At 46.1% G+C, this 22,313-nt stretch overlaps 1 protein-coding gene across 1 annotated transcript; it reads left to right on the forward strand.

Annotated features, from left to right (window-relative positions):
- The first annotated feature begins 1,538 nt into the window (after positions 1–1,538).
- LOC141476496 (leucine-rich repeat and fibronectin type III domain-containing protein 1-like protein) lies at positions 1,539–21,367 on the forward strand. Its single transcript, XM_074165191.1, has 2 exons — positions 1,539–2,914; positions 20,857–21,367. Exons 1-2 carry the CDS (start codon positions 1,539–1,541, stop codon positions 21,365–21,367), a joined length of 1,887 nt encoding a protein of 628 aa, XP_074021292.1.
- The last annotated feature ends 946 nt before the right edge of the window (positions 21,368–22,313 follow it).

Genomic DNA, 22,313 nt, shown 5'->3' on the forward strand with positions numbered 1-22,313 from the left:
CCAGACTCTGCAACTGTGATTCTGTTGCCCTATAAAGGAGCTCTAGCTCACGGGGATCATTAAAGTAAAACAAAACAATAAAAATAAAAATAAAAAACAACCACCCCAAACCCACAAACAAGCATACCTTAAGAATCTGTTGACTTAGAGCAAATTGTGCCCTTTTACTCAAAGTCTCTTTTGCAGATCGCTGACTCAGCAGATTATGGTGTTGTCCCTGGCTTTGTGCTAAACCGAGGACCATGTCTTACACTGCATTTCTTCTTCTCAAAGGCAGTAGTTGATTATTTTTAGACTGCATTTACTCACTCAATGAAGGAATTGTCACAAGAAACTAAAAAAGCTGTGATCTCTAGTGTGCTAGAGCTTATACGTGAAATAAAACTACATGTGCTCCTTTGCAGGAAGACCACTAACCTTCTTTTGGGGTAGAATTTGCCAGCTGGCATTTGGAATTGGGTTGTACCAGAATACTCATGCAAAATGTGTAATTTGAGTCTTTTACATTGCAAATTGGGAGTTTCGGTCTTTGTGGTTGCTTGAGTCACCACACCTAATGCTTAGCAATTTTCCAGCCAGCTGGAGGTAAAGTAGAAATGAAAATCTACCCTTGGTGTAGCCGGCAAGCACTTCAGATACAATGGGAAATAACTTGGCACACCCAAGATTTCACAGAGATAACTTCATTGACCAAACCCATGTGCAATTATGAAACGTATTTTTCTAAAGCTGCTACCTGTGCTGCACAGAAAAAAAATATATACCTGCTTCTCTGATTGAACACAGCCTTGCTTTTCAGAAATGCTTTTGAAGGTGTCTCTCCTTATTTGCTGTAGAAGTTTTAGACCCCTGCCATGTCCTGGGAAAAAAAAACAACCAACCTTTGTCCTTAAAACATGCATTTCTGCAAAGAGCTCACTGCTTGGTGTAGGTGAGACTGAGGATGGGCATACATGAGCTAAAAAAAAGCTGTTGGACATCTATAATGGCAAAATAAAGTGAGGGGAGCGTAATCACAAAGTAATGAAGTGAAACACAGGTTGAAATGAGGTTCTGGCCCAAGCAAACAGTTGGATCTGTGCAGAGAACCTTACGTAGATGGTACTTTTAACCTAAAAAAATCCTGTATTTGCTTTTCCCCCTCACATTCCTCTCACCAGGTATCAGCTTTGCATCTTGCTTTGTTCCACCTATGCAAGTACCACTGTCAACACTGTGGGTTGTGAAGAGCTGGCAGTAGGTAGATGACCCAGAGCTGTGGTTGGGATGGGCTGTTGCCTTACAGTCAGTCTGAAGCGGTGTCATCAGGAGAGTAGGGCTGAACTAGCACAGACCCAGAAGTTCTTAGCTCTAAAAACATCCAAATTAATATTAGCAGTTAATTTCTTTATTATCTTGGAAGGTGTTTCCAATTTGCACAGATGGACTTTTAATGAAAACTTCAATGTAAATCTATTTCTAATGCCCAATTAAATTATATTTACATGGATTTCTTCTCTTTTTTTCCCTCCCTTTTTAGGTCTGTTATTTTTCTTACGATGGAAAGGCTGGTTGTCTATCTACTGGTTATTAGCACAGCTGTGAAGGCCATGATGTGTCCCAAAAGATGCATGTGTCAAAACCTGTCTCCATCCTTCACAATTCTCTGTACGAAGACGGGGCTTCTCTTTGTGCCCCCTAGTATTGACAGGAGAACAGCAGAACTAAGGTTAATGGATAACTTTATCACTACACTTAGGAGAAAAGATTTTGCAAACATGACTAATCTAATTCATTTGACACTATCAAGGAATACAATAAGTCAAATCATGCCTTATGCATTTTTTGATCTTAAAGGCCTTCATGCCTTACACTTGGATAGTAATAGACTGACTTATATCAATGAAGATCATTTCAAAGGTTTAATTAACCTTCGGCATTTAATACTTAGTAACAATCAATTAAGCTATATCTCTCCTGGGTCATTGGATGACTTTATTGAAACAATTGAAGACCTGGATCTGTCCTACAACAATCTCGTTAACGTTCCTTGGGAAACAATTGCCAAACTTTCTGATGTCAATACAGTCAGTTTGGATCATAATCTCATTGAATTTGTACCAGAGGGGATCTTCTCAAACCTTCACAAACTTGCCCGCTTAGACATGACCTCCAACAAGTTGAAAAAGATCCCTCCTGATCCTTTGTTTTCCAGAATACCCGTGTACGCCAAGTCTAAGGGATCTCCACTGTCGTCCCTGGTGCTTAGCTTTGGTGGGAATCCTTTGCACTGCAACTGCGAACTCGTGTGGCTGAGACGTCTCACCAGAGAAGATGACCTAGAAACCTGCGCCTCTCCGCCAGAACTGATGGGCAAATACTTTTGGTCTATTAAAGAGGAGGAATTTGTCTGCGAACCTCCAATGATAACACACCGAACCCCAAAACTAACAGTGACAGAGGGCCAAAGCGCTTCTTTGAAGTGTAAAGCTGTTGGCGATCCAGATCCCTACGTTCGCTGGATCTCGCCTGATGGGAAGCTGGTCTCTAACACCTCTAGGACGATTTCTTATGAGAATGGTACTCTGGATATTTTGGTTACATCTCTGAATGACAAAGGCACGTTTACTTGCATAGCATCGAATGCTGCGGGAGAGTCGACAGCTCTGGTCGAACTCCTCGTTACCCCCTACCCTAACCTGGCAAACAGCACCAACTGCGACAAAGACGCAGAGCCTGGCCCCTCGGATATTCTCATATCTGCCAAGTCAAGCTTTCCAAATGAAACCAAGGCTCAGCAGGAGAAGGTCGTCGTGGTGGCGGAGCTGACGTCGTCCTCTGCTCTTATTCAGTGGCCTTCTCAGCATCACCTCCCTGGGATTCGAATGTACCAGATTCAGTACAACAGTTCTGCTGACGACATACTAGTGTACAGGTAACCCACGCTCGTACCTCTATGAAGTAGGCAGTAGAAGTAAGAAAAAAGGAGAGCATAGTTTGACATATCCCATGTAAAGAGAGCTATCCTGCAAGCAGAAGCTATAAATGAGGGGATGAGGAGACAATGGCTGCCTTAGACTTTGCTCGTTAAACTTCCATTGTCAAGGAGTTACACTATTAAAATTAATAATACATCTGCTTCCGTGCTGCCTCTTGAGGATCTCTAAACTCTTTACAGACATAATTAAGTTTCATAGTCCAGTTTAATGGACCAAGTGAAGCTGATGAGCAATATCTCACTTGTTAACATTTAAGAAAAATGAGATGGAGATTTTAGTTACATTTTATGGTGATTGACTGTAATTATTGTACTTTAAAATATGGAGGAGAGAGAAAAAAATCAAGATGCCCAAAATTGCAAGATGCCAAAAGCAACATTCTGCCTGTATGGATATAGCCTTGCCATGTTATGCCAAACCTTCACCCCATATTAGTCTCTAATTAGTGCATTCTGCCTTTTCTCCACTTCTGTGGTGTCCTGGGGACAAAACTCACTGGTATGAATTGGAGGCTGCACAGAAAGTTTTAGGTTCTGTATTTTGGGGGGGTTTCAAGTTTTTCCACTGGAGTTTATTTAGTAAAATTTACTTGGGAATAACTGCCTGATAACTGCTTAAGTCTCAGTGGACAACATGGAGATTAAGCTTATAGCTGCTCTCCTAGTCAGGGAGAGTTTCTGATTATCTGCCTTTCTGTTACATAGACTTTTGTTCGTGATTAACTGGGGGTGGAAGGGACAGGGAGGGGCAGAACGACTTTAAAGTGGGAGCCAAAGTTTGGTTCGGATTTCATATTTCGTAGTTGTGCACTTTGTAAGGATGATGAATTCTCTAAACTGAGCGATAATGTTTTTTCTAACATAATTCCACTGATTGCACTAAAGTTTGCAGTGGATGAAGCGAAAGGAGAATGACGGGCTGAGAGAGCTGGCACTGTTCAGCCTGGAGAGGAGAAGGCTCCAGGGAGACCTCAAAGCAGCCCTCCAATATCTGAAGGGAGCCTACAGGAGAGCCGGAAAGGGACTCTTTGTCAGGAAATGTAGTGACAGGACAAGGGGTAACGGTTTTAAATTGGAAGAGGGGAGATTTAGATTAGATATGCCCCATCCCTGGAAGTGTTTAACGCCAGGGGCTTTGAGCAACTTGCTCTAGTGGAGGTGTCCCTGCCCATGGCAGGGGGGTTGGAACTCGATGATCTCTAAGGTCCCTTCCAGCCCAAACCAATCTGTGATTCTGTGATTCGGTGACATCTAATAGCTTAAGAAATATCCCCTAAAGTTTGGGTTCAAATATACTGCTTCAGTAAGTAGTCTCCTAAGGAAAGGAATGTAGGATAGCTGTTCTGCTGGGATTCCTATTTCAAAGTCTTGTAAAAAAATGGAACTATGAATGAAAACTGTGTGAAGATTTTACAGTCGCTTCAGATTTTCAGAAGCCTCACATTAAAATGCCCACCCCCAGAGTCTCTTTGAGGAAGGATCATAGAATCATAGACCATCGAGTTCCAACCCATGCCCTGGGCAGGGACACCTCCCACCAGAACAGGTTGCTCAAAGCCCCCTCCAACCTGGCCTTCAACCCCTCCAGGGATGGAGCAGCCACAGCTTCTCTGGGCAACCTGGGCCAGGCTCTCACCACCCTCACAGCAAAGAATTTCTTCCCAATATCTCATCTTAATCTCCCCTCTTTCAGTTTGAAGCCATCACCCCTCATCCTATCACTACATGCCCTGGTAAAAAGTCCCTCCCCGTCTCTCCTGTAGGCCCCCTTCAGGTACTGGAAGGCCACTGTAAGGTCTCCCCGGAGCCTTCTCTTCTCCAGGCTGAACACCTCCAACTCTCTCAGCCTGTCCTCCAGCCCTTCCCAGCATCTCCATGGCCTCCTCTGGACCCGCTCCAACAGGCCCATGTCCTTCTGATGTTGGTGGCCCCACAGCTGGAAGCAGCACTGTGGGGGGGTGTCTCCCCAGAGTGGAGCAGAGGGGCAGAATCCCCCCCCTCACCCTGCTGGCCACACTGCTGGGGACACAGCCCAGCGTGTGGGGGGCTTTCTGGGCTGGCAGCGCACAGTGCCAGCTCATGTGGAGCTTCTCATCCACCAGCACCCCCAAGTCCTTCTCCTCAGGGCTGCTCTCCAGCCATTCTCCACCCAGCCTGGGTTTGTGCCTGGGATTGCCATCCATCCTCCTGTTGTCATGGCTACGAGCTAGAAAGGAACCAGGAGGACCCGGTGGGGGTAAGCAGAGGTCTCTAAAGAGGGGGTGGGAAGATGCCTTGTTGGTATCTGACAGGGATGGTGAGGAGCTGGCAGGAAGATGAAGCCTCATTTAATTGTCAGCTGTGAGAACATTTGTGACATTGCTGGTTGAAAGAACTGCAAAATTGCAAAAGGAAAGGAATGTGGAGCAGAGATGTCTCGACAGCTGCAACTGAGGTTTCTAAAGGGATTTTATTCAATTCTCCCGCTAGAGAGTGAAGTGAAGCAAGCAAAGTGAGAAGCAGGTAGAGGCAGTGGGTGCATCGTAGGCACAGCCAGTAGTATAAGGGGGTTTTTAAATAGTATTTTTGTTCCTTTGCTGTAACAGCTGGTCAGCCGAGCTGGCGGCCTTCTTACAATTGCAGCAATTCGTTCACAACGAGTTTTAAACTTTCCAAAGTCTTTAAATTCAGTGACTCACTTGGCAGCTTGTTAGTGAATCTGTAGAATCTGTAGAATACTGCTGCCGCCGAATGGCCTTGTTCCTACAGAAGAAATGGGGAAAAATACTATGTTTCTGTGCCCCTTTCTCAGCCTAGATTCCCGTTAACTGAGAGGCTCAGGTTAGTAACGAAACCATAAAATTCCTGATGCTTCAAATCACACAGCAGCAATTTCAAATAATACAATGAAATATACTGTAGTATAATGGGCCTCTCAAAGATGAAAATTCATGTGTTCTTGTTCAGTTCCCACAGAAAGTAATCGTCAAATACAGATCCTTAAAGGAAGTTTTGTGCTAGGTGAGAGGAATGGTAATTGGGCAGCAATTTGGCATTTGCAGTTATCTGAACAACAAGTACTTCAAGTTATGCTATAAATTTGGAGTGTTTTAAGTTGACCACATTAACATGTGCTGGAGAAACAGAAGTCCCCAGATATGTTTGCTGACCCTTTGCATGGGCAAGACCCCTCTCAGACTCCGTGTTTCTGGTAAAACATGCGTTTCACGGAGCCAGTCGTTGACAATAGCGGTGTAGTAGCAGACCTAGCAGTGGCAGTGCTTCAGCCCTGCCAAAGGAATTTTACAGAAGGTGAAAATCTTCCTTCTTCCCAGAGCATGTTGCGTAATTTATTTCTGGCAGGCGATGGATTGTTGCCTGGAAGAAAGTATTAAGGATGCATCAGAAACCTGCCTCTCCCGTCAAGTTGAGTGGTACCACGGGAAGAGCAGTTGCTATGGCAACTCTGCTTTATCTTGAGAATTTAACCTGCTCCTTTGACTCCTTTATTTTTCCTCACCTTTTCGTTTCCTTCTCCCTCTGGGTAGGTATTTGTGGGTAAGTGCGCGTTCATCTGTCTCTGTGCTCGGAGCCTGTGGAAGTAAAGTGAGGGAAATGACATTCTTCCTAATTTTCCCTTGGGACTGCAATCAAATTATCCTTTCACATATGTGGGAATAATGTATGTGCCCTGCAGGTGGTTCTGCCGCCTGCGTACACTTGCACATAAGGGCACCAAAATTGCTCCTTGTTGTTCCCAGTTTGGGTGATTGACAAGATGAAGCCACACAGCGTTTTTTCCAGTGGTGAATATGGAAAAGGAGACAGGAGTTGTGCCTCTGGCCCCTCTGGTTACTGTGTTGTCTGACGTGAGTTGCTTAATCGGTGTAATAGAAACTATCACCCTGACCTGTCTCCTGGCGCAGGGGTGGAGAATGGTGAGCAAAACTGGAGGAAGACATTAGTTATGGAGGAGGAAAATTGCATCAGAGTGAAGCGTCTGGCAAGACGAGTAGCAGGAAGCCAGAATCAGTAAATTAAGGTGCAGGTAGCAATTTGTGGAGAGCATCAATATTGAAAGCAAGAGCCTCGTTTGTTTTCAGAAGAAAGGTCGGAAACTGTTGTTGTACAGCCATGTATAGAGTGAATCAGGAATCGTAATAGCCACTTTGTGCAGCTTTTCCTTCTCTGAGCTAGAAATGGATCTGTATTCTTTAAACAACTTACAGTCCTGATGCTGATTGCAGTTCCCGCACAATTTGGACTTCACAATGCTGTAATTTTAGTTTAACTGTCGTTGCTCAAGTGTCCTGCCCAGGTTTCTAGTGCTAGTCTTGGGGAAGAGATATCAGCAGAACTGACCTTTCGATACTAAAATAGTATTGACGAATATTATACAAGTTTTAGAAAGCAATAATTAATGTGGAAGAGAGGCCACGCTATTTTATTGCTGCTTTGTCATGATGCGCACCCATTTGTGTGTACGTGTAGATGAAAATGCACTTCTTTTTAATGCTGATTTAGTTCACATGTATCTTGATGACAATGACTCCTTGTGTTGGGTCATGGGATAAAAGGCTCATCTCCACAGGACCCTGGGCTGCCTTTCTCTTGTAGCCTGCCTCGGTGTGCAAGAGAGAAGCAGAGCAGCGACTGATGCTCAAAAGGCCCTGAAGGCAACTGCGAGTGCTCCTGTTTTGTCTGTCAGTGCTTCCACAAATGGCCAACAAATTAAAAGTTAAAAAAAATAAATAAGTGATTCCATATTTCTGAACGAGGCTGGTTAAACTTCAATTTGTACCCTAGCTGATAGAAGCAGCAGATTACTAATGCTTCATAACAATCTGAGTGATGTCCTACTCAATTAGAAGCTGGATCTCATAACATCAAAGGCAATAGTCTCCTAAGCATTGAATTTAATCTTTCATAGCTAGTGATCATCTAGCTTTAATTAGCTGCAACTACATGCTATAAATTAGAAAATGAGTATTTAATAGTGATGCTTCTCTATAGATAATTAAGAGACTATATATTGCATAAAACTGCTGATAATATGCCCTTGTTTTCTCTGTTGAGAGAAAAACTTACAAATTGAGAGGCTTTTAATATGGAGTACAAAATAGCATTGTTTAAAGGGCAGAGCTGTCACTCTTGGGGAAAAGGTGATGTATTGCCAGATCAATATAGCAATGATTACATCTGTTGCATGAAAAGCAGTTGGAATCAGCCACGCTACGTCTGCTCAAAAATTCTTAAATTAGTTCAGCGCAGTGCAATGGAAAAGCCTCAAGATCAGGCTGGATTTCAAACGGTGAGGTTTGAAAGAGATTTTGTTGCTCGTTACCGGTCAGGCACATGCCGTAAGACTTTGTGTTTTCTTTCAGGGTGCCCTCGACACACCGGGCCCTGCTTGTGCGCTTACAGATGGACTCGGGTGAGCAGGTGGGGAGCGTGTCTCGCAATCGGTGGAGCTGCCGTGTGGGCAAGCAGCAACTATCATGATTTTGGAGCATGTCAGGATTGCCGTGGTTATCCAGCAAGTCTGTGCAGGAGCGGTGGCTGCTTCTCAGGAGGAAATCTTGGACAAGTGGTCATGTTTGCGTTTCTTCACCTAAGCAGCGGTCATTCCTCAAAAAGGAAAAGGGGCTGACTTGCTGGAGAGCAGCTGGGTGGAAAGGACCTGGGAGTCCTGGTGGACAACAGGATGCCCATGAGCCAGCAATGAGCCCTTGCAGCCAAGAAGGCCAATGACATCCTGGGGTGCATCAGGAAGAGGGTGGCCAGCAGGTGGAGGGAGGTCATCCTCCCCTTCTGCTCTGCCTTGGTGAGGCTGCATCTGGAGCACTGGGACCAGTTCTGGGCTCCCCCGTTCAAGGACAGGGAACTGCTGGAGAGGACACAGCAGAGGGCTACAAAGATGATAAGGGGCCTGGAGCATCTCTCTGATGAGGAAAGGCTGAGGGACTTGGGTCTTTTTAGTCTGGAGAAGAGAAGACTGAGGGGGGATCTGATCAACACCTATAAATACTTAAAGGATGGGTGTCAGGAGGGTGGGGCCAGTCTTTTTTCAGTGGTGCCCAGTGACAGGACAAGAGGGAATGGGCACAAACTGGGACATAGGAAGTTCCATCTAAACATAAGGAAGAACTTCTTTCCTGTGAGGGTGGCAGAGCCCTGAAATAGGCTGCCCAGAGAGGTGGTGGAGTCTCTGTCTCCAGACATTCAAAACCCACCTGGACACGTTCCTGTGCAACCTGCTCTGGGTGGACCTGCTCTGGCAGGGGGTTGGACTAGATGATCTCCGGAGGTCCCTTCCAACCCCATATCATTCTGTGATTCTGTGATTCTGTGATATACCAATGGAAGTCCAGAAATACAGGAGACATGCAACATCTGTAAATACAGAAGATCACATGACTTGTCACTCTTTGGCTTTAATTTTGGTAGCTTTTTTTCCTTGTCTTGCAGCACAGCAGTTGTCATGGCAGTCCCTAGTTGTCTTTAGGGAGTTTCTCCTTGGAAACCTCTTCTTCAGGTTTCCCTTTATGGGGAAAAAACTTCTCACGGTTGACTTTGTGCTGAGTTAATCGGAATTGCCCTTACAAAGCTGGATTCCTCACACCTCAGAGGTCACTTCTCCATTGTCATTCCCCTCCTTCACACCCCCCATGATCTTTGTTAAAAGCCCTGGGCTGGTGTAACCTCTTACTTTGGCACCAATCGCTGCTGGAACATGGTTTAGAAAAAATAATACCTTGCAGATGCAAATGATGGATGGCAATGGAGACATCATTCAAATGAGAAATATCAATGTCTTGTTTCTCAAACACTTAAGATGCTGTGCTGTTTTTGGAGGAGGAATATATAGAATCACAGAATGGAATGGACCTGAAAGATCTTCTAGTTCCAACCCCCCTGCCTTGGGCAGGGACACCTCCCACCAGACCAGGTTGCTCAAAGCCCCAGCCAACCTGGCCTTCAACCCCTCCAGGGATGGAGCAGCCACAGCTTCTCTGGGCAACCTGGGCCAGGCTCACCACCCTCACAGCAAACAATTTCTTCCCCAGATCTCATCTCAATCTCCACTCTTTCAGTTTGAAACCTTTCCGCCTCATCCCATCACTCCCCATCTCTCCTATAGGCCCCCTTCAGGTACTGGAAGGTTCTCTAAGGTCTCCCCGGAGCCTTCTCTTCTCCAAGCTGAACCCCCCCAACTCTCTCAGCCTGTCCTCACAGCAGAGGGGCTCCAGCCCTCCCAGCATCTCTGGGGCCTCCTCTGGACCCGCTCCAACAGGTCCATGTCCTCCTGATGTTGGTGGCCCCACAGCTGGAGGCAGCACTGTGGGCGGGATCTCCCCAGAGCGGAGCAGAGGGGCAGAATCCCCCCCCTCACCCTGCTGGCCACGCTGCTGGGGACACAGCCCAGGGTGCACGGGGCTTTCTGGGCTGCCAGCACACGTTGCCAGCTCATGTGGAGCTTCCCATCCACCAACGTTCCCATTTCCTTTTGTAGTGTTGATACAGATGTTTGTTTTTTTAAAATACTATGAAAAAGAATCAATTGCTGTCATTGCCTCTATCGAGAATTTTCACAGAATCACAGACTCTTCCTAGTTGGAAGGGACCTTTGAGATCATCGAGTCCAACCACAAAAAAAACCCAAAACCCACAAACCAACAAAAGACCAAACACCAAAAAACAAAACAAAAACAAAAATCACACAAAACAAACAACAACACACCACACCCACCCACAAGCAGACACAAACCAACAATCTACTAGAGCTAAACACTAGAGCACTAGAGCTAAACTACTAGCAAACACTAGAGCACGCCCTGAAGTGCCACGTCTACACGTTTCTTAAATACCTCCAGGGATGGCGACTCCACCACCTCTCTGGGCAGGCTGTTCCAGTGCCTGACCACTCTCTCAGTAAAGTCATTCTTCCTAATATCTAATCTAAACCTCCCCTGCTGCAGCTTCATACCATTTCCTCTGGTCCTGCCATTATTCCCTTGGGAGAAGAGGCCAATACCCACCTCTCTGCAACCTCCTTTCAGGTAGTTGTAGAGGGCAATGAGGTCCCCCCTCAGCCTCCTCTTCTCCAAACTAAACATGCCCAGTTCCCTCAGCCTCTCCTCATATGACTTTTTCTCTAGACCCCTCACCAGCTTGGTGGCTCTCCTCTGGACACGCTCCAGCAGCTCAATGTCCTTCCTGTAGTGAGGGGCCCAGAACTGAACACAGCACTCGAGGTGAGGCCTCACCAGGGCCCAGTACAGAGGCATCATCACTGCCCTGCTCCTGCTGGCCACGCTATTCCTCACACAGGCCAGGATGCCATTGGCCTTCTTGGCCACCTGGGCACGCTGCTGGCTCATGTTAAGCCGGCTGTCCACCAACACCCCCAGGTCCTTTTCTGCCGGGCAGCTTTCCAGCCACTCTTCCCCAAGCCTGAAGCGTTGCCTGGGATTGTTGTGACCGAAATGCAGGACCCGGCACTTGGCCTTATTAAACCTCATCCCAGTGGCCTTGGCCCATTGATCCAACCTGTCCAGATCCCCCTGTAGAGCCTTCCGACCCTCAAGCAGATCAACACTCCCACCTAGTTTGGTGTCATCTGCAAACTTACTGAGGGTGCACTCAATCCCCTTATCTAGATCATCAATAAAGATATTAAACAAGACTGGCCCCGAGACTGAGCCCTGAGGGACACCACTGGTGACCAGCCGCCAACTGGATTTCACCCCATTAATTACAACTCTCTGGGCACGGCCATCCAGCCAGTTTTTTACCCAGTGAAGAGTACACTTGTCTACGCCATGATTCCCCAGCTTCTCCAGGAGAACGCTGTGGGGGACGGTGTCAAAGGCCTTACCAAAGTCCAGGTAGACAACATCCACAGCCTTCCCCGCATCGAGAAGGCGGGTCACATGGTCATAGAAAGAGATCAAGTTGGTTAAGCAGAACCTCCCTTCCATAAACCCATGCTGGCTGGCCCTGATCCCTCGGCTGCCCTGCACTTGTCGTGAGAGCTCACTGAAGATGATCCTCTCCGTGATCTTTCCTGGTACCGAGGTCAGACTGACAGGCCTATAGTTTCCCGGATCCTCCTTCCGGCCCTTCTTGTAGATGGGCGTCACATTGGCCACCCTCCAGTCATCTGGTACCTCTCCTGTTGACCAGGATTGTTGATAGATAATGGAGAGAGGCTTGGTGAGCTCTCCCGCCAGTTCCCTGAGTACCCTTGGGTGAATCCCATCTGGCCCCATGGACTTATGCGTGTCCACGTGCATAAGCAAATCATTAACTACTTCCTCCTGGATTATGGGGGGGTTGTTCTGCTCTCCATCCTTATCTTCCAGCTCAGGAGGCTGAACACCCTGGGGATAGCTGGTCCGACTATCGAAGACAGAGGCAAAGAAGGCATTAAGTATCTCAGCCTTCTCCTCATCCTTGGTCACAATGTTTCCCCCCTCATCCAGTAAAGGATGGAGATTCTCCCTGACTCTCTTTTTGTTGACATATTTATAAAAACTTTTTTTGTTGTCCCTTATATTAATGGCCAGGTTGAGTTCCAGCTGGGCTTTTGCCTTCCTAATTTTTTCTCTGTATAACCTAACAAGATCTCTGTACTCTTCCTGAGTTGCCTGTCCCTTTATCCAAAGGTGGTAAACCTTCCTTTTTTCCCTAAGTCCCATCAAAAGCTCTCTGTTCAACCAGGCCGGCCATTTTCCCTGCCCTTTAATTTTGCACCTCATGGGGACAGCCTGCTCCTGGGCCTTTAGGATTTCCTTCTTGAAGAGCGTCCAGCCTTCCTGGACCCCTTTGCCCCACAGGATTATCTCCCAAGGGACCCTCCCAACCAGGGCTCTGAACAGGCTAAAGTCCTCCCTCTGGGAAGTCCAAGGTGGAGGTTTTGCTAACCCCCTTCCTTACCTCACTAAGAATTGAAAACTTGACCATTTCATGATTGCTAAGACCAAGACGGCCTCCTACCTCCACATCTCCCACTAGCCCTTCTTTGTTTGTGAAAAGTAGGTCTAGCGAGGCGCCTCCCCTGGTAGGCTCTCCTACCAGTTGTGTCAGGAAGCTATCTTCCATACACTCAAGGAACCTCCTAGCCTGCGTGCTCGCTGCTGTGTTATATTTCCAGCAGATATCTGGTAGGTTGAAGTCCCCAACCAGAACAAGGGCTGGCGATTGTGAGACTTCAGCCAGCCGCTTATAGAATACTTCATCAACGTGCTCATCCTGGTTGGGTGGTCTATAGCAGACTCCCAACACAAAATCCTCCTTGTTAGCCTTCCCCTTCATCCTTATCCATAAACACTCAACTTCATCGTCACTGGAATCTAGCTCTATACAGTCAAACACTCCCGAATGTACAGAGCCACACCCCCGCCTCTCCTTCCTTGCTTATTCCTTCTGAAGAGCTTATAGCCACTCATCGCAGCATTCCAGTTGTGACCGTCATCCCATCACGTTTCTGTGATGGCAACTATGTCATAGCTGTCCTGCTGCACGATGGCTTCCAGCTCATCCTGTTTGTTGGCCATGCTACGTGCATTAGTGTAGATGCACTTGAGCTGGGCTCCCGATTTCACCCCCATCCTTGGCCCTTTACCCCCAGGCTCATTACCAGTGGGCCTGGTTTTATCCCCTTCCCCCTCCACTTCTGGTTTAAAGATCTGTCCATGAGCTTTGTTAACTCCTGGCCTAGTATCCTTTTCCCCTTTTGGGATAGGGTTTTTCCATTGTTCGCAATCAGAATTTTCTAAATGTCTATCCCTTTTCTCAAATGAAATGACAGAGCGAGAGTCCTCATTAACCCAGCATCCTTCAAGCCTTGGTGTGCTTCCCTTAGGTTTAATCCTAACAGGTCCAGTTAGCTCCCCTTCCTCTCTCATATCTGGTTTAAAGCCCTACCAATGAGCCCTGCTAACTCCTGCCCCAAAATTCTTTTCCCCCTCTGGGACAGGTGCATCCCACCTGCCACCAGCAGGCCAGGTGTCTCATATAGCTGCCTATGCTCAAAAAACTCAAAGCCCTGCCGATAACACCAGTCCTTTTGACTTGATTTGTGTGAAAGCTCTATAAATAAGAAACTTGACATCAGTACTTCATTGCTGTCTGTATCTTCTGGTGCATGGTCATTTAATTTCCAGACTGTACCATCAACCATATGAACATAATTCTTCTGAAAAAAAATGCAACCAGAAGCCTGGGTTCAGTAAAGGTCTAGGATATTCGGCTGTCTTAGAGTGGTCTTTGTTGTTGTTGTTGCTTTTCCCTTCACAGATGTCATAGATCGTATTGGGGTCTCAGTGGGTGTTTGTGTGAAAAAACAGGCTCTGTACCAATTGCTTTTTAATTCCTTTAATCAGCAGCCGAGTAAAGTGGGTGCTCAAGAGTTTGTTGACAGAATGGGTTCAAAAAGATCTCCTGTCACTGGGGTCCCTCCAACACCTCCAATTCCACATCCCTTCCTTTCGCCCTCACCCTTCCCCTCCCAACCGAGCAGCTGAAATGGCAGAAAATAAATTCTGCTTATCAAACCTTCGCAATGGTGGTGCTGGATTGGGGGCAGAGGGGTCGGCCAAAATAAAAGTGATTAATTTGAGGCATTCTGGCCGCAGCAGTACATTTTTCGATGGGCAGCATCATTATCAATTAGAGTCCAAACAAAAGACTCCATTTCTGTTTCCAGCCGCTTGGTTTATTTTGTTGTTGTTGACAGTGTTGCTGGGAAATACTTCCAGTCTCACAAAATGATGTTTTGTTGGAAGTTTTGAGAGCAGATTTCACAGTTGAGCTTTCACCAAAGGGCTTTACGTGTTACTGGCTGACTGCAGATGGCAGGGGAAGCACTGGCATGGATCAGGATTTAGAGATGTTAGTTCTCCTGAACCAGTTATGTTAACACTGCTCTTTCAAATGGTTTAAAGATACTGCTATTGATCCCTTTGAAAGATGGTGCTTGTGGGCCAACACCAGGTAGATGCAGACTCTGTGACACTAGAGAGAAAAGAGTATAGTATACTTTCAGCTATGAAAAGTGATTTGACAAAATTGTGTCTAAAACCCACAGTTTCAGCAGCTTTTATAAGTAACAGGAAGCTGACTCCTGATGAAACTCTAATGTAAATTAAGGGCTTTTGGAGAAAAGGCTGATGGATAGTTATTGTGAAATAATATAATAACATTTCTCATAGAATTAAAAAAAAGACCAAAAACCACCCCAAAAGAATAGCTAAGTAAAAGGTTTTTGCATCCATGGATATTTGAGAATATCCTGGCAGACATCGTTTTTTGGTTTCTGTATTGCTATTGTGAAATGTCTTTCATGCAAATTAATTGTTTAAGTAAATGGCTTTGATTGCTGCAAGCTTTGACTTTGAGATGGAACAATTCCATGGAGAGGCTGATAGGCTTTACCCTGCTTAGAGTCACCGTGCCCCTAAATCCGGTCACTTGGGCTGTCAAGGATCACGTGGTATCTCCTGAATATGTCTCTCACAAACCTACAACCTGGTCAATGGTACTTAAACCATTATTGGGTCAAACTAAGTGCTAATGGAGATGTTTGCTCTGAAGGTGCCAGGCTCTAATCTGTAGTCTGTGGATTCTGGTAGCATGATGAACGATTCATTCATTTATAGGATTACTGAAATAAAGTAAATATGGTACAGGGAAGACTAGACTTGACTGCAGAAGGAAATGGAGAATGGCTGGAGAGCAGCCCTGAGGAGGAGGACTTGGGGGTGTTGGTGGATGGGAAGCTCAACATGACCCGGCACCATGCGATGGCAGGCCAGAAAGCTCCCCACACCCTGGGCTGCATCAAAAGAATTGTGGCCAGCAGGGCAAGGGGGGGATTCTGCTCCTCTGCTCCACTCTGGGGAGATCCCCCCAAGTGCTGCCTCCAGCTGTGGGGCCACCAACATCAGAAGGACATGGACCTGTCTGAGCGGGGCCAGAGGAGGCCCCTGAGATGCTGGGCGGGCTGGAGCCCCTCTGCTGTGAGGACAGGCTGAGAGAGTTGGGGGGGTTCAGCATGGAGAAGAGAAGGCTCCGGGGAGACCTTGGAGCCCCTTCCAGTCCCTAAAGGGGCTCCAGGAAAGCTGGGGAGGGACTCTGGATCAGGGAGGGGAGCCATAGGATGAGGGGGAAGAGCTTAACACTGAAAGAGGGGAGATTGAGATGAGATCTGGGGAAGAAATTCTTTGCTGTGAGGGTGGTGAGACCCTGGCCCAGGATACCCAGAGAAGCTGCCCCATCCCTGGAGGGGTTCAAGGCCAGGTTGGTCGGGGCTTGGAGCAACCTGGTCTGGTGCAAGGTGTCCCTTCCCAGGGCAGGGGGTGGGACTGGATGGTCTTTAAGGTCCCTTCCAACCTTAATGATCCTATGATTCTCTGAAATGTTCTGCAGGCTTGAGAACACATACAGAGGTTAACTACTGACATGGCTGTGGGCAGATTGCCTACTCATTTGTGAGCTGTCCTTACTCATTTGTAGAGGTTTCCTTGAAACTTCCTAAATGTGCCAAAATAGCTACGTTTCCCAGGAGACATATCTGTTAATAACTGCTCAACCAGCAAAGAAACCTTATCTTTTACCTTCTCAGGACTATACGCTTTTCCTTATTCGTGGTGCTGAAAATAGCCTTGTATTACCAGAAAAGCGGATAGAAATCAAATGTATATTTGGTCATATTGAACATTTGTGCAGAAGATTTGCACATGAGGCCAGAAAGTCCTTTGTTTAGAACCTCCTCTTTTTGATGAGAATGACTAAGAGTGTTTCAGCAATAGCTGGGCACGCTGAAATGCAGTGCATGCTGTACATAGCTTTCCATGGTAATCAGTCAAATTTCAATACTGAACTCTTCTTTGAATAATCCTGACAGTAATGCAACGCAGAAAGTTGAACGAAGGAAAGTGAGCCTCAAAGGCTGCTGAATAAGGCAAATGATATGGACATTAAGCTAGAAAACAGTACTTTGCATAATTTCTGCAATTACACCTCCCTCTCACAGATGGGCAGACTAGAAAGATGCTTTCTGTATGGTTTTTCCTTTCGATTCCTGTTGCTTAAGCTGGTCTTCTAAACATATTCCTTTTGCTTAGCTGGTCTTCTAAACAGTGCCTTCTTCTGCAGAGCGTATCTGTGACATCTCTTAATTTTTTGCGTATAGTGCCCTGGGGTTCGGTGACAGTTTTGTTGATGTCAAGCAATTTTAGACTCTGTGCCATGGTTAGATGTATTTTTCTGGGAGGCCTGACTGATTTCAAAGCCTTTTAGTGCTGAAGGCAGACAAATAAATTCTCCATCTTCTCAGTCGCATCCTTTTGTGTGACAAGCAAGAATCTGCTTAGTTTCGGCGTAACGTCGTGTTTGGGCTGAGGGAGGAATGCAATCCAGTCTGAGCCACGGCGTTCTCTTGCCCTGTTTGGTCACTATGAAATGTGGCTGAACAGAAGACTGAGGAGTTAATTACATATTTGTCTGATAATTGACAATGGTATATGATTTAGGAAGGTGGATGTCAAGCCAGGGAGCAAACCAAGCGGTGCACTGTGAAGCACCAGCCAGACCTGCTAGCAGAGCATTGAGGGCCACATTCACACAGAAAATGTGGAAGAATCACCAGCTGCAGGCTCCCAAAAATGGTACATGGGAAAGCAAAGGACTGATGAGCTGCTTTCTGGAGTCCTGGTCCAGTGAGACAACACAACTTTGGTATTTTCTTTGACAGGGTGTAATGGTACATAATAACATTGCTGAGTTAAACTTGTGGAACAAAGGATAATGGTAAGGGGTAATGGTTTGACACTGAAAGAGAGGAGATTTAGATGAGATCTGGGGAAGAAATTCATCACTGTGAGGGTGGTGAGAGCCTGGCCCAGGTTGCCCAGAGAAGCTGTGGCTGCCCCATCCCTGGAGGGGTTCAAGGCCAGGTTGGTCGGGGCTTGGAGCAACCTGGTCTGGTGGGAGGTGTCCCTGCCCAGGGCAGGGGGTGGAACTCGATGGTCTTTAAGGTCCCTTCCAACTCTAACCATTCTATGATTTTATAAGAAAGGAGCACAACATATTTTGAGGATTCAGTGCTCAGCCAGTGTTGGAGATGTACAAGTGTAAAGCAGCAATCATGACAAAATGTTTGTTCCATGAAGGACTGCTTGCAGGAGAGGGAAGAGATGAGTCTGTTAATGCTTGCAGCTGGCAGACTTCATTCCGCATGGCCTGCCCTCTGAATGAGTAATGGTGGCCATGATTTCAAGGGTTTGTTCTGCTGGTCTGAAGCAGTTGCTAGCTTTCCACGCTTCCTCCTACATTAACGTTGGATTAAAGTTCTCATTATGTACACGCAAGGAGTTGTTTGGGTGTTTCAATTTGAGAAAGGATTTTTTGTGTACTTCCCTGTAGTAGTTCTGTGTGGAGTGGTTGACACGCTGGAAGGAAGGGATGCCATCCAGAGGGACCTGGACAGGCTGCAGAGGTGGGACAATGACAGCCTCATGAAGTTCAACCAGGTCAAGTGCAAGGTCCTGCACCTGGGTCAGGGCAATCCCAGGCACAAACCCAGGTTGGGTGGAGAATGGCTGGAGAGCAGCCCTGAGGAGAAGGACTTGGGGGTGCTGGTGGATGAGAAGCTCCACATGAGCCAGCAACGTGTGCTGGCAGCCCAGAAAGCTCCCCACACCCTGGGCTGCATCAAAAGAAGTGTGGCCAGCAGGGCGAGGGGGGGATTCTGCTCCTCTGTTCTGCTCTGGGGAGGACCCCCCCAGTGCTGCCTCCAGCTCTGGGGCCACCAACAGCAGAAGGACATGGACCTGTTGGAGAGGGGCCAGAGGAGGCCATGGAGATGCTGGGAGGGCTGGAGCCCCTCTGCTGTGAGGACAGGCTGAGAGAGTTGGGGGGGTTCAGCTTGGAGAAGAGAAGGCTCCAGGGAGACTTTAGAGCCCCTTCCAGTCCCTAAAGGGGCTCCAGGAAAGCTGGGGAGGGACTCTGGATCAGGGAGGGGAGCCATAGGAGGAGGGGTGATGGTTTGACACTGAAAGAGGGGAGATTGAGATGAGATCTGGGGAAGAAATTCTTTGCTGTGACGGTGATGAGAGCCTGGCCCAGGTTGCCCAGAGAAGCTGTGGCTGCCCCATCCCTGGAGGGGTTCAAGGCCAGGTTGGTCGGGGCTTTGAGCAACCTGGTCTGATGGGAGGTGTCCCTGCCCAGGGCAGCGGTTTGGAACTGGATGGTCTTTAAGGTTCCTTCCAACCCAAACCATTCTATGATTCTACGATACTTCATCTCAAACCTTCTTTTTCCTGCTATAAAGATCTCATTAGCCTTAAAACGCAGCACCATTCTCTGGAGGTCATGAAGCTGGTGTTATAAATTAAGGCTGGGGCGATGGTAATGTGTGGAAGTTTGGTAAATTCAAATCAGACATTAGGGGGAAAATACCTACTAGGAGGGTAGTTTAACACTGGAATGGTGCCTGGGGAGCTCCTGGAAGGTTTTCAAGGCAGAAGCGTGATTGGCCTTATCTGTTGTTTGTGACAGCACTGCTCTGCATGGGAAGCTGGGCTGGAGAACTCAGGAGGGTCTCCCCTGTTAGTGTTTCTATGAATCCATGATGGTGCATGTACATTGACAAGGGAGCCTTTGTTTTTCCATAGTCACAGAAATTCATTTGTTATAAATGAAGTGGTAGCAGCCATGTGTTTGGAGAATGTTCTTTTGAAGGTGTGGCTCTCCTTTCTTTGTATGGTCCATTGTATGGGATGTCCATTGATCATACTATTGTATAGTCCGTAGTCCCATGAATGACTGCCTGGAAAAGACTGTATGACGAGTGGTTAGTCTTCACCACCACCCCACCACCACCTTTGTGGCCAAGAGAAGGCCACGCTCCCACCCATTATAAATGGATGTCATTTCACTGACTCCTCTGCAGCCGTGCTACTGTACTTCAGTGAGGAACCTGAGCCAAACACATGGAGAGCTGTTCTCCTATGAGATGTTGTGATTCCTATGGTCATGACCGGGGTCCAGAACTTGTAACACAGCACATAGCTCTTCTTTTGAGATCCTTCTTATCTGTCAGTTTAGTACCAATGATACTTTGTGGTAAAGGAATATTTGGAATCAACATTGAACAATCTCAATGTGAGAGTTGCATCAGGGCAAGGAAGTCAAACCATCACAATATTAGGATTACATCAAGGTAAAGAAGTCAATACATGCTGTTCTTTGGCTATAAAAGACACCGCTTAGTTGCTGGTGCACACACTTTGCTCTGATTGCTCTTACTGGTCATGTGATTATGAGCCACTGAGCACCACTAAGCTGTTAAAAGATGGAAATAAGGTTAATCTGTGGACCAAAGGTTTGAATTTGCCTTTTTCCCTTGATCTTCAAAATGCACTTCCTGTGGTTGTAAAATTACTAAAATACATTTTTTAAAGTGTTGAATTTTATCCTCTCCTGCCAACTAAGTCCTTAAGTATGTTGCTTCAGTTCCTGTACATTTTTTGAAAGGTTGATGGTAATCAATTCTGCATAGGGCGTTATACCTTTTTCTGCTGAAACTGTGGAAATATAAGCTAATGCAGATCAAAACAATACATCAAGTGTGACTTCTCCACTGCCCGTTGGCAAGCGTGAGCGCTCTAGTTCGTGTCTGGTTGAAACGGCCGAGGTAAAGATATTGTCATTGCTAAAGTCTGTATCTTCTGTCCCTACCGAGTAACCCAGGGAATGCCAGTTTTTTGTTGCTTGCTCTGGTGGCCGCCTTCATCTTCTGCTCTGTCCGTTTCCTTACAGTGGCATCGATAGTCAAAGAGCTCTCCTTGGGCTCCATCAGCTTGGATGTTTACTGTACTCATTTTCTCTTCCAGGATGATCCCAGCTGCTAGTAAATCCTTCTTCTTGACTGATCTGGTTGCAGGACGTGAGTACGACCTCTGCGTTCTTGCTGTTTATGATGATGGATTGACATCTTTGACCGCAACCAGAGTGATCGGATGTGTGCAGTTCACAACCCAGGAAGAGTACAAACAGTGCCGATCCCTTCACGCCCAGTTTCTTGGAGGAACCATGATCATCATTATTGGGGGTATCATTGTGGCTTCGGTTCTTGTTTTCATCTTCATCCTCCTCATGAAATATAAAGTCTACAACAACCACCACAAAAATAAAACTACTAAAGTGAATAACGTCTGCTCTCAAACCAATGGAAGCCAAAGCGGCTCAATGGCTCGATCCACTTCTAAACTTTCAGAGAGGCAGGAAAGTTTGCACCAGGAGTGTTCGGGCTCTTCCATCAAAGGGAAAACTGTTGTAGATTTGGATTGTGAAAAAGTGACTCCAACCAACACAACCTTTTTAACAACTGATGCATTATCTTAATGGCCATTTGATGGAACAGGACACACCAAGGTGGTATTGCTTGAAACATTTTAATGCGAGTGGTTGTATTTTAAGCTTCACTACTATTGTCTATTTTTAAGATCAGATGGTTTAAAAAATATTTTTTTAATCTGTATACAGTTCTTGCATTCTTAACTATTTTGTTTCAATATATTAAATATAAGTGTGTGATTTACAAGATTTTTTTACTGGTTCTTTTATAGCATACACCTCTGGTGTCAAGACAGCAGCATAGCTAAATTCTACTAGGTTTGTCTTTGGTGAAATGCACTACTTTTTCATTTGGTTACCAACCAGCAGCAAAATTGTACTCTCAGGATCCTCAGACTTCCTTTCTCGCGGCAGAGTCTCTTCGCAGCTTAAACTACTCATCTCTTCAAGGAATGATTTGTTATAAAAATTTACTAGCTTTGCAGTACCAAGCTATTTTTTGCTCTAGGCATGTTGTATACGTGCTGCTCACAAAAGAAGTAAAATTAGTAGAGGTTCCTCATAAAAAAAAAAGTACTCTTTAAATTAAAAAAAAAAAAAAAAAGATAATTGAAAGTACTTTAGCATATTCTCCTAATTATTCAGTGGCACAGAAATATGAACTTGTATTGTTTGCTTTGTAACAGAGGTTATCTGTTGAGACTGTGCTTTGAGAAACCTCCTCTGGTTCTTGGTAGTCAGATCGGCTTTTGTTCGGGTGAGAAGAAGACCTGGTTTTGTTCTTTCTAAACTGTCAAACTTCACAAACCGGTTGAAATTAGATGTGTTTCACTGTGCACGTTTTTGCTATGCTGAAAACCGTGCCGTGGCCTCCCCCTCCAAAAGCATACTGCTGAAGGTATTTTTTTTCCTTTTTTATTGATAAATTGGTTGATTAAAGACCCACGGATTAAAGCTTCCGTGTCCTGAGGCACGTTGCACTCTCTCACTGTGA

Source organism: Numenius arquata, chromosome 35 (assembly GCF_964106895.1).
Source record: "Numenius arquata chromosome 35, bNumArq3.hap1.1, whole genome shotgun sequence".
NCBI lineage: Eukaryota > Metazoa > Chordata > Aves > Charadriiformes > Scolopacidae > Numenius > Numenius arquata.